Source organism: Cydia fagiglandana, chromosome Z (assembly GCF_963556715.1).
Source record: "Cydia fagiglandana chromosome Z, ilCydFagi1.1, whole genome shotgun sequence".
Classification (NCBI taxonomy): Eukaryota; Metazoa; Arthropoda; class Insecta; order Lepidoptera; family Tortricidae; genus Cydia; species Cydia fagiglandana.
This window is the reverse complement of record NC_085959.1, coordinates 21,830,838-21,843,981: the sequence shown is the minus strand read 5'-3', so window position 1 is coordinate 21,843,981 and position 13,144 is coordinate 21,830,838. Positions and strand designations below refer to the sequence as shown.

Genomic DNA, 13,144 nt, shown 5'->3' with positions numbered 1-13,144 from the left:
TCGTTGAAGAGTTCCGTTCTGATCATCATCAGCAGTTCCACTTCATCAAATGCGACAGTTTTTAATGAAAATGCTTGATTTTCTGATGAAAATACAAAAATCTCTATACGCATGCCTTTAAAATTTGAGGAGTTCCCTCGATTTCTCATGGATCCCATCATCAGAACTCGAGCTTGACAGAAATGTGGCTTAAAAACTAAACTTGCTTAACAAACATAACGAAGAGGACAAATCGCCAAACGTGAACTATGCGTCGTTGAAGAGTTCTCTTCTGATCATCATCAGCAGTTCCACTTCATCAAATGCGACAGTTTTTAATGTAAATGCTTGATTTTATGATGAAAATACAAAAAATTCTATACGTATGCCTTTAAGATTTGAGGAGTTCCCTCGATTCCTTATGGATCCCATCATCAGAACTCGAGCTTGACAGAAATGTGGCTTAAAAACTAAACTTGCTTAACAAAGATAACGAAGAGGACAAATCGCCAAACGTGAACTATGCGTCGTTGAAGAGTTCCGTTCTGATCATCATCAGCAGTTCCACTTCATCAAATGCGAGAGTTTTTAATGAAAATGCTTGATTTTCTGATGTAAATACAAAAATCTCTATACGCATGCCTTTAAGATTTGAAGAGTTCCCTCGATTCCTCATGGATCCCATCATCAGAACTCGAGCTTGACAAAAATGTGGCTTAAAAACTTAACTTGCTTAACAAACATAACGAAGAGGACAAATCGCCAAACGTGAACTATGCGTCGTTGAAGAGTTCCGTTCTGATCATCATCAGCAGTTCCACTTCATCATATGTCACTTTTTTGGATGTATATGCTTGATTTGTTGATAAAAACCCAAAAATCACTATATGTATGCCTTTAAGATTTGAGGAGTTCCCTCGATTCCTCATGGATCCCATCATCAGAACTGGGTTTTGACAAAAACGGGACCAATCTGTATGCATATACATTCAATCAAAAAAAGAATTATCAAAATCGGTCCAGTAATGACGGAGATATGGAGTAACAAACATAAAATATAAAAAAAATAAAAATAAAAAAAAACATACAACCGAATTGATAACCTCCTCCTTTGGGATTTGGAAGTCGGTTAAAAAAGTAAACGCGCCTGCAATAAATAGATATACGTACCTACCTAAACGTAGGTAATTATCGTTCAACTTCGAAAACTAGATGTTACTCGTATATCATTTAGTATGACTTGCCATGACAACACACCAATAGGTAGTAGTAGTATTATACCATTATACCATGCTCTTTACTTGGTTAAAACATCAGCTGTGTCGAACGCCGTTTTGTTTGTTTTTCATAACCATTTTAGTCTCGTTCATTTGGGAGCCCTTCTACGAAAGCTTGTAACTTGTAAAATAGGTACTTGTAAGTCGTTTTAATTCATATCTTCTAATGTAGGTACAGTTATTTTTAGTCTAAGAAATCGTTAATAAACTTCAAAATACAAAGGTTCAACATTCTCAACATGAAGGAGCTGTAAGAACAGGTATAATAGATGTATACAAGATACACATATAAATATACTTGGAAACATTATAAATAGGTCACGAAGTGATACAAGGTGACTATAATACCTACGACGACGACTACTGTTCATATTGCTACAAGATTTCATTTGTTTAGTTTACATAATGCGCCGCTGGTGTCATACATAATGATGTTAGAATTAGAACACAGTTGGACTCTGTTGTGTCCCACTTTACTCCTGACTAAAAACTTAATCGTGCACATAATGCAGAGCCGAGCTTTAACGTAATGTGTAGCCAATGTATAAATACATACATACACCGGTAAAGCATTTTACCGATGTATGTATTAAGTTCTACATTGTGCTTACAGTTGTTGTGCTATTAGACATAATTTTAAATAAAAACGCTTTCTGTATTTTACCTTGTACCACATTTTATCAGTCGACGTTCTCTGAACGACTGAGCATTTGAACCACTCATTTAGAGGAAAGTGGACTGCTTCTCCGTACAAACTCAGTCCCCTCTGGATATAATATTGGCATTAACGCTTACTTAACGCGCGTTGAAAAAGCGCTCGTGGAATGAGGCCTACGGCAAATATTTATACATGTTTTGATGTTTATTAATCATAGCTAGCCTCTTTGTATAACATTTTTGATCGTAAAATTAATAAAGAATAATTGTATGTTTTTTTTTACACAACTTCTATTAAGTTGTGGAAAAATATTTTCCAATGTCCAGAAAACAAAAAAGAGACTACGTTTGTAATTTGTACGGAGAACGTATCATCCGATTTCCTTTTAAATGAGGACGCAATTTATTGAGCACTATGTTTTCGTATTGATCTAACTTGTGGCGTAGAATTCTCATAACAACGCCTTATATACTATGTACCCTCTAAATTATATTGATACACTTACTTTATAAAAACGATATGCCAGCAAATTATAAGTTATCAAATAAGTATTTCTAATTATTACCTAAAATATTGAAAAAAAAATTATAATGATGTTATCACTGACAATTTAGGAATACCCCTTAATTTTAAATTGTGACTTTAAATATTTAGCACATCCCTTTTTTACGATTAGTTTAATATAATTTAATAAACGACACAAGTTTCCTCCCTTGGGAAGCTGTCATTGGGTAATCGGATTAATCGGAATAAGCCTTTTTGATTATTGTTTTGTTTCCAAGCAGTTGCACAGAATGATAATTCTGATAAGTATTTATTTATTATGTATGCTCAATTGCTCGTAAAAATAAAAACTTTACATTTAACGTACCACTGACTGGAACTAGACGACATACTAAAAATTACTTGAAGCACTTAAAAAAAGGGATATTTTATAGCCGCGTTTTTTGTGGTGTACGTTAAAACTACACTTAACGCCGTTGTTGGTTGTTATTTTATACCTACGTCTGTCAGACACATTTTATTTAGTTTATCCTGTTATTTTAAAATATTGTTTGTTAAATTGATACACGTTTTATTTTAAGTAGAAGTTACATATTAGAGTTTGTGAATAAGGCTATCCCTTTATGGTGTCCTTACACGTGTACTCTCGTAAAAACGTGATAAAGCCCTGCTGTAAACAATCTAACACTGCTTTGATTGAACTCTATTTGGAAATAATAAATATATTTATAGAATAGAAGGATGCTGTTTAGTAATCATGTATTGTCATTGTCACCCAGATATTTTTGCAATAAGATATCAACTTTAAGCGTTAATTTTTGGGCTTTGACATTATTACTCGTATTGAAAAAAGAAAATGTGTGTGTTGTTGCACATTATTGCTAAACAGTATCCTATTGAAATAAACAATATTTGATAGAATTCACGCGGTAATTCCATTATTATTTCTTTACGAATCTTGTTGGAAAAAGCAAAAATATGTATAACTTTTATAGTACACCACTAGACTCGTCAATATAATTTTGGAAATGTTCATCATCTCGGTATCGTAATTGTAACTAATACTGAGGTTGTCTTACAATCTTAATCAAAACAGACAATGAATTGTCAGTGGCAGAAGTAGATAAGCGGACCAGGAGTTCAAAATTATTTACACACCCTTTTTAGTTGAAGAAGTAGGAGCTTGTCACGTTGGATACCTCGCCCTCGCCCGCATAGCTACTTCTGCTTGTGACTGTACCATAGCACACTGTACGCCCAATAGGAGCAACTAAATTAGTTTATCTTAATAATTAGTACTTACTTATACAACTATGACTTCAACTTCAGTATAGTATAAAGTTAATGATTATGAGACTCTTCCTTCTCTTGAACTTAATCGCATTACAAATTTTAAAGCGCAAACCGAGCGCGAAATGTTCCATCCTCCTTTTTGGTATATAATCTTAACAAATTATTGTGAAATTCTTTTAAAAACAACATACACAGAAAAACAAAACAAAATATTCTTAAATTAGAGTAATTGTGAACTTAATACTGAACAGTTGATGTTCGTGAAATAGTATAATGTTGAGACAAAATATTATGGCAAATAAATAACATTCATAGTTCATAAATCTTACAGATACAATTTAAAAAAGGACAAAATTCATTGTGATGAAAATTAATAGAAATAATTTGTACTAAGGTGTTTAAAAAAACTAGTGACTTCTGATGTTGCCAAACGGCCAATGTAACAAGTTACAAGTAATCATAACAATTTTAATACATACCTATAATTATAACGTAAGATTATTCTACTACTATATAACTTCATACACTATTAGGAATTATCATTTACTGATCCAAAAATATAACAAATACTACTAATCCTGGCAACACCACAATTAATTACTTAACAAACTTTGTAAGCAGGTAAATAAAATTGATACAAGTCAATTAAAAACATAAAAATGACATTGTATAGCAATAGTGCGGTAGTTAGCACTTAACTGTCTATGTCGAAAATTTTAAGGGCCATATGTACTGTAAAAGGTTGTACGATACACGTTCGAATATGTAATTCGCAACGACTGGGCGATAAATTAAAACACGACCGAAAGTAATGTTAAAAATCGACTCAAGTTCGATTTAAAACACTCTATTTCCTACTTCTCGCACATGTATCGTATTGTACTATTATACCGCAAAATTAATCAAATATGCCAGGTTGTCTTTCCAGTAAAATATAAAATATTTGTAACCGTATAATGATACATAAACTCACAATATAAAAAACCAATATTACAATTGCTACAATACTGAAACTAAAACAGACCAAGGCCAATCATGAGAGACGTATGTAAATATCAATCCAACTGCGGTGGGGCTACTGTACTTTTTTTGAGTCAGTGAACATCCTATTCAATAGATTTTTAAGATAACGTTCTCAAAGCCGCATTAAAAAAGCCGTCCGGCCACGCGCTTCACTGCTATCCAATCATATTAATTTGGTCGGTTCGACAAATAAAACGGTAGTTTTGCAACTTCCATGTCGAGCATACGGATTTTGATTCTTATGTATTTATTGAATAAAAACTTAAATACGAATAACTTTGAGTTGTTGTTGATCACAACAAACCATTTTGTATGATAACATGAATGAATACGAGCTAACATAAGATTATAGTGTTAAGACCCCTTTGCTTTAACGTTTAATGTAACATATTGCATTTTGACTTTTTTATTACAAAAGGACTTTGGTGACATAATGAGCGAAGAGTGAGCTTATCGACTAAGCGTATCGTGGCAGTATTTAGTCAAATATCGTAGTTGGTCAGCAGTAGGGACGTACGTAAGCACAAAGATTTCGCCACAAAATAAATTTATAATATGTATTGCCATAGTATATTATTATAGAGTTAACGTCCAATGGATTTTGTATCAGGATAGCAACATACGTTATTATGCATGAGCCATCAGGCGCACACTCAAGTATCATCAGCAAAACAAATAAATCATCCATAAATGGCTGTCTCTTAAAGTTTCAGACTCCAAATGAGCAGAAGAGAATGCAATTCATTTTATTAATCTTCGTTTAACAAAACGTTATATAAATAAATCTATACATGATTGCAATACTGTTTAAAATTATTGTGATGTTGATGTTGCGTGTAAAAGCTGACAACATATGAACATACCAAACGACACTTTGTTTAAAAAATACGCAATGAGGCTATATTAAAAGACATCGTACCATAAGAGTAATACGATGCATATAAAAACGCATTCGATCCCATAATTGTATATCTAACCATTTCATTCGCACGGCTGCAAATCCAAAGTAAAGTGTTTTATTCTAATTACCATTCCTAATGCATTTACAGCATATAATGTCCGCTCAAGAACAAACATTGTTTTCTGAGGTTGAACAACCAACACCACGATCTTGCGGTCTTACATATCAATATTTTCAGCATAAACCAATCACATGATTTTCATTTGGATTCCGATAGTTACAAAGCTTCAGTGGGGCGAAACATCTGTAAAGAAAAAAAGACATTATTCATTTGCCCAAGCCTAAATACCGTTTGAAAATGTATGGCTGATTGGTGATTGACAAAGTACAGGGTGGACAACTTGGAGGTATACAAATTATTTAATTAGTGTAATCACCTCAACGGGCAGCGAACTTCTCCGCGGTAGGTGCGGTATTTTCCTGTCGTGCACGCCGAGCGTGGCCTTGGCCAGCCACTGCTGGCACGTGCCGAAGGGGCCGGGCTTGCGGCGCCCGCCGTTGATGCTGTGCCGCAGCGCGCCGAGCGCGGCCAGCCCACGCAGCTCCGACGACGCCACTGGCACTGGCGCTGAGCCTCGCCGCCGCGTCCAACAATCTTTACCAGCTAGAGTCTTCTTTAAAAATTCTGGAATCGTGGTCACTTCTCGCATCTTTTTCTCTTTCGGAGCTGAAATTAATAAAATAGTCATTGTATGCACTAATATTCGCTTCATTCGATTTAATTCGCTTTAGTTACGAAATATGAAAATCTTTATAACGGTTACTACTACACACGTTCACAGAATCAATAATTAATTAATGAGATAGTTACTGTAAGTGATGATGTCGGTGGGCATGGACTTGCGGCGACGCGCCAGCTGGTCGGCGGCGCGCGCGAGCGGCACTCCCGCCAGGTTGTCCCGCAACTGGCTGCCGCGCGTGCCGCTCGTGCTGCGTATCGACGGGTCCCGATTCTCTTTCTCTATATTACGTGAACAATCAGTAGTGTCTAAGTTATTATTTTCAGAAGCGTCATCGTTATCAGTCTTATCAGTATCATATCCTTTGAATATATTGCTAAATCTGCCCTCCTTTTTACTCATGTCGAACTTTTGGCTGATATCAGTCTTGATGTACCGGGACGGGTAGATGGCGTCTTCGTTGCTCGTGTGGAGCGGCCTGACGGCTAGGGCGTGCGCGCGCGCCACGGTCTCGAGCGGCGGGAATGTCTGTTGCCGGATGAGCTTGCAACTGCCGCCGTCTTTGAGCACGATATTCAAACGGGTCGCTTGAACCGGAGTAGTGATAGAAGCTATCGAAGAATCCGGAAGTAACTTCTCGGTGCTCAACATTTTTTCAGTGGACTTGCCGTGCTCGCAATGGCCACGAACGCTGAGTTGTGAATGCAGAGAATGTTCACTACTCAATGGGCTGCCGTTAGTGCGCATTCGAGATTCAGCCAGTGAAGGTGTTCGACTTCTGTCTCTATTCTTGAATTTGGAGTCTTGGAATACATTCAACGGAACAGAGAACCGCCTGAGTTGTTCTTTCAAGCCTTGTGACTTGACGGGGTTGAGCGAGGCGCGGCGCAGCGGCAGCAGCAGCTCGGAGCTGGCGGACAGGTTGGTGCCGGAGCAGGTGTCGAGGTCGTCGTCCGCCGCGTCCGCGTCAGACATCTCCGTCCCGGTCTCCTCCGCTATTTCTTGCGCCACGAGCATGTCCCACTTGTTTTGGTTGTACAATAAATTTTTTAACATCTCATCCGACAGATCGTTTTTCAAAAAGCGGTGCCATTCGGTTATCAGAGGAGTCACGACGAATTTGAAGAAACCTAAAAAGAAAGCATTCACATGTAGAACACATTAAAATCTCTACTGTTTCCTCTTCACTTGTAAACTAATTAAGCAAGTAAAATCTAGAATACTTAGGGCCACTTGCACCATTCACTCATCATCAGGCTATATTAGTCCACTGCTGGACATAGCCCTCCCCTAAAGAGCGCCATAGCGCCCTGTCTTCAGCTTGCCGCATCCAGCATCTGCCTGCAGTCTTTCGCAGATCGTCATCCCACCTGGCCGAAGGGCGTCCTACACTACGTTTGCCGAGTCGCGGTCTCCACTCAAGAACACGTTTCCCCCAGCGGTTGTCGGTTCTTCGTGCGATATGGCCAGCCCACTGCCACTTCAGCTTGCTAATTCTTTGAGCTATGTCGATAACTTTGGTTCTCTGTCGAATGTATTCGTTACGAATCTTATCCTTCAGAGAAACTCCGAGCATAGCTCTCTCCATAGCACGCTGAGCGACTTTGAACTGGTGGACCAACCCTACCGTGAGTGTCCATGTCTCGGCTCCGTAGGTCATGACGGGTAGGACGCACTGATTGAAAAATTTTGTTTTCAAGCATTGCGGTATGGATGACGAGAAGACTCGGCGTAGTTTCCCAAACGCTCCCCAGCCCAGCTGGATGCTCCTCTTGGCCTCCTTCTCGAAATTGTTTTTACCTAACTGTAGAATCTGCCCGAGGTAAGTATATTCCGAAACGATTTCGAGAAGGTGGCCATTTACGACTATCGGTATTGGATCAATGTGGCCATTGATCATGACTTTAGTTTTATCCAAATTCATGCCAAGACCGATGCGTCGCGAGGCCGCAGCTAGGCTGTCCAGCATCCGGTTCAGCTCCTCTAGCGACTCCGCCACTATGACTATGTCATCTGCGAATCGTAGGTGTGAGATGTAGTCGCCGTTTATGTTAATGCCCTTACCTTTCCAGTCCAGCGTCTTAAACATATCTTCCAACGCGCTTGTGAACAGTTTCGGGGATATAACATCCCCCTGTCTCACCCCTCTGCGCAATTGGATAGGTTTAGACTGCTGACCCTGTACTTGGACACTCATGGTGGCGGCTTCGTAGAGACATCTCAACACCTCGATATAACGATAGTCTATTTGGCATCGCTGTAAGGATTCCAGAACAGCCCAGGTCTCGACAGAGTCAAAGGCCTTCTCATAGTCCACAAAGGCTAGACACAGGGGCTGATTATATTCTTCGCACTTTTGTATAATCTGCCTCACTGTGTGAATGTGGTCTATGGTGCCATATCCTCCGCGAAACCCTGCCTGCTCTGGCGGCTGGAACTCGTCGAGTCTCCTGGCGAGACGGTTTGTGACCACTCGTGAGAACAGCTTATAGACGTGACTCAGGAGCGAGATGGGTCTGTAATTTTTAAGGAGGGTTTTGTCCCCCTTCTTAAAAAAGAGCACCACCAAACTCCCGCTCCACGCCTTTGGAGTTCTCCCACTGTGAAGGACGGCGTTGAAGAGGTTCTGTAATTCCTGTATAACAGGGGTTCCTCCAGCTTTCAAAAGCTCTGATGTTATTCCGTCCTCACCGGGGGCTTTTCCATTTTTAAGCTGCCTCAGAGCTAACACGATCTCGTCTTGACTGATGTCTGGCAGTTCGTCGGTGTAATGGCGTGTCAGGGTGGCTCTGGAATCATGATCGTCTCGTTGGGAATGAGGGGCATGTGCAGCATATAACCGGCCATAGAAATCCTCAACCACCATTCACTAACTCGGGGTTAACCGGTTAAACCTGGTGTTTGCTTGGTTACCATGCAGTACAATTAGACACTGGGTTAACGGTTTAACCGGTTATTCCCGGGTTAGCGGGATGGTGCAAGTGGCGCTTAAGGTCCTAGAGGGATGGATGGAGGCTGTTTTATTTTAATTCTAAAACTGGCCCATCTGTTGGGGGGACAGAAAACCAGACAAACATAGCTATAAAGCCAATAAGACAGACCTGTTTGGATCTTGGGTATGGAGGTGGTATGGCGGTCGCACAGCGCCGTGACGGGCAGGTTGAGCTTGCGTTCGTAGTCGCCCTGGCGGAAGAACTCCTCGCACACCTTGTGGCTCCACTTGCGGCTGATGGGCCACGGCCGGCACGGGTTGGAGATGTCCGCGCACTTGAGCGCGATCTGCAGCACCAGGTGCCGGTGCTCCTTCAGCGACATGTCGAGGCTATTCGTGTCGAGGTAGCCCTGCCCGACAAATGTCCACGTTAAAAAATCTTGACTCAAACTTGCAATGAAATGTTGACATGATTTACTTCAAATTAGATCCGGAAATATGTACTACGTATCCGGGTGCGATGAGTGAAGATGATATTTATGTAAAGAAATTTCATACAGCCTTACACACCTAGGCCTGTGAAGCATCCTTCTTTTTTTTTAAACGTTTAATCGTCATTTTGTGACACAATGTCAAGACATTGACAATGCCAAGGCATTCAACCATAAAAAAAAAACCATAAGCAATATTCCTGGTTCGTTATTATTATGTATATGACATTCTGCCATTACGCTTTTTTTCTATTTCTTCCTAATGTTTCTTGTATCGTGGGCCGCTAGAGGTTAATTGTACTTTTTGCATATTAAATCGGCCAGAAAAGTCGGATTTTACTTATAAAATTTTCCCGGATTCATAAGTTCAAAAGAGTGGCCACCCTACTCGCCTGATCTAATTCCAACGGATAATAGTTTGTGGTTAATCTTAGAGACAAGAGCATGTGGTACTAAACACAAAAGTGTAAACGCTCTAAAAGCAACAAAGAATGGGACAAAATATCCTTGAACGAGCTGCGGCATTTCGTTGAAAATTTTAACAAACGTTTGCGTTGGTGTATCAAAGCGAAAGGAGGCTATTTTGAAGACAATTAATTTATGTTGCATAAAAAGACTGTAGTTTTAATTTTTTATCTTATAATACTTTGTATTGGTTACATAAGTACTAAATAAAATAATTAGGAAAAAATTAGTCAACGAATTTTTGGGCCACCCTGTATATTTTTTAGGTAGTATAGTATTAAGTAAATGTGACATCGTGCTAACGTTCACAAAAATCTAGTATATTTTTCTACTGTACGGGTACAGAAGAATAAATATAATCACCTTATGTTGGTGGAAATATGTGCGCCGTTCGCTAGTGTAGTGTCACGCGTTCCTTTGCGTTAGTCTCGCGGTTGCGAAACCCTGGTTATCTTTATCTTAGAGCAGCTGCGAATGAACGATTCACGCACGACCATACCTATGCCACATCTATCATTTGATTTTTATTTTTGACGCAGATAAACACATTTGTAGGTCTAATTATATCTCTAAATTAGCATTTTGAACGTACCAGTCTATTATATAAAATATCATTGTTACGACACATTTGATATTCTCGGTATTGAAATATTGATTTAATACTGCGACGACAAGTAATGGAAATTGGTTCACATTTCACGCGATAGACGATATAAAAAGCATACAATTTCTTCCCCTTTTTTTTAAAGCTGGTATAATATACTTATGATACGAGATAGCAGTAAGTTTAGGTGCGATATTTTGGCGAGCGCACTTGCTGTTTTTAACGTGTTATTTCTTTCGGCTGAACGTATATATTTATTACCTACTTTAACACGGTCAGGTTAAGATGAGCAAACAATCTTTGTAGGCTAAGCGCGCGTCAGCAGTAGCTTAACGCTGAATTACAAATCAACCTACATTTTATAATATAAAAAAAGCGTGTGTAAAAAATAATATATTACCGAAGTTCTAATTTGTGGTAGTTATTATTATAACTGACATAATGCTTAGTTTCGATGTGTGCGTTAATAATCACACTAACTATTTGATTTATTGCCTTTTTACAATACCTAAATCGCAGAACGTATCTGGGTATATTAAAGGCTAGAAATGGAGCAATCGATGGATGAGTTATTATAAAATATAAAGTGTTCGAAACTCTTTAAATAGACTAAGCTCACTTAATGCCTAATATTTATTTAAAGAGATTAAATTATTGTAGCAACTTAATTTTTTGGAGAATTTTACACCGTGGGCTCGAGTAATCCGACAGATCTCTTATGGAGCAAAAAATCTTACCCAGAGTGATTCGCCAGTAACAGAATTCATTTTAGTATAAGGTTTCAATAACTGGCCAGCTTTCAATAACTGGTGTATAGTGATACACTAGGTGCTACTTAAACTTCTTTGTATATGTACATGACATTTTAGTCCGGTCAAGCATACACCTTTAAAATCTGGCCTGGTATTCGAGCCCAAAGTGTTGTACATATGTAAGTAGACATATATTTGGAATGATGGTTACTTATTATTGTTTAGGTCATACCTTAAACTGGCTTAGGTATTCTTGCTGCCGCGTGATGTCCGTTGCGAGGATAAGCGAGCTGATCTGGCGCTCCAGCGCGGCTTGTATGTCGCACGTCTGGTCCAGCAGTCCGCTCTCGTTCAGGCAACTTACGGCAGACCGCCAATGGTGATTTTCCAAAACTGACGTGTTCTAAAAAAACATTCATATATTTGTAGTTGGCGATTAACATAATGGCATCGCGTCTCCGCATGGACCGAGATCGAGCTTATATTGCGCACACATTAATTACTTCATTTCACTCCCTACAGCCTCGCAAAGCTCGTAATTAATTTTAGGAATCTTTCGCTTGCTCGAGCCTTAATACTAGTTAGTGGGGCTAAACTAGATAACTATATTTGTTTATACTTGTATTTTCTCTATTTTTTTACACTTGTCTATTTTTTTAAGTTGTACTTGGTCGTATCGTATATTGTTAATTAATAATTATAATTATCAAAATAAGTCAATAGTTAAATTGGGAATATATTGCATACAGAATTATATTTAACATCCTTTTTAAGTGTGATTATTTATTTATTACTTCGGTACTGACTTCAATAGTAGGTATACTGTTATTGGGTATGTGTTATAATTTATTCGGATGAATCCGTGAAGTGACTAATTATGGTTGTATAATTGTACATTTTTACTAATATTTTATTTTTATCATATTGTGATCTAATGTTAACTCAATCATTTTACAATACTGTAATCTGTTGGAAATCATTATAATTATTATCTTTGACATGTAAACCGGTTTTATCAAATAAATGACTATGACTATGACTATTTCACTTACAATCGATACCTACTCGAAAAAATGCATGCGGTGTTAATATCGTCGCGTCGTAATACATGTTATCGTTCAGCATGCTAGTCAGATAAAACGAGAGCACGTACTCGTAGCTTAGACAAATAAATGAAGGCGTATATATACGAGTAAGACGAGTGAGTATTCGTGTGGGGGGCACGCGCCTTGAGGGCATTTAGACGTGGGGGGAGGCATGGACGTGGCATTATTCCAGCGTTCACTCGGGATACACTGCGAGTGACGCATTGCGATTGGCGCGTACAACCATTCTCACGCAGTCTGCCAACAACCACAACTGACCTCTCTTGCCTTCTCGTCGCCAATGTGCAAGTGTACGAGACAAGTAAGCGTAGCACACCATTACAGTATGACAGACAGTAGTTTTACAATAACGTAGTGACGTCGAACTCTGACTGAAAATGTTTTCAGATTTAAATAACTACCTATTTAAAAACACTATT

The 13,144-nt window shown here is 38.7% G+C and overlaps 1 protein-coding gene across 1 annotated transcript in view; it reads right to left on the bottom strand.

Moving 5' to 3' along the window:
* Positions 1–1,536: 1,536 nt before the first annotated feature.
* The window catches only part of LOC134679049 (uncharacterized), a 47,497-nt gene continuing 35,889 nt past the window's right edge, over positions 1,537–13,144 (bottom strand). Inside the window, exons 7-11 of the mRNA XM_063537864.1 lie at positions 11,852–12,022; positions 9,477–9,717; positions 6,507–7,505; positions 6,073–6,362; positions 1,537–5,939 (exon numbers count right to left, since the gene is read on the bottom strand). Coding sequence (XP_063393934.1) covers positions 5,913–5,939; positions 6,073–6,362; positions 6,507–7,505; positions 9,477–9,717; positions 11,852–12,022 — 1,728 coding nt within the window. The 3' untranslated portion in view covers positions 1,537–5,912. The remainder of the gene's footprint in view (positions 5,940–6,072; positions 6,363–6,506; positions 7,506–9,476; positions 9,718–11,851; positions 12,023–13,144) is intronic.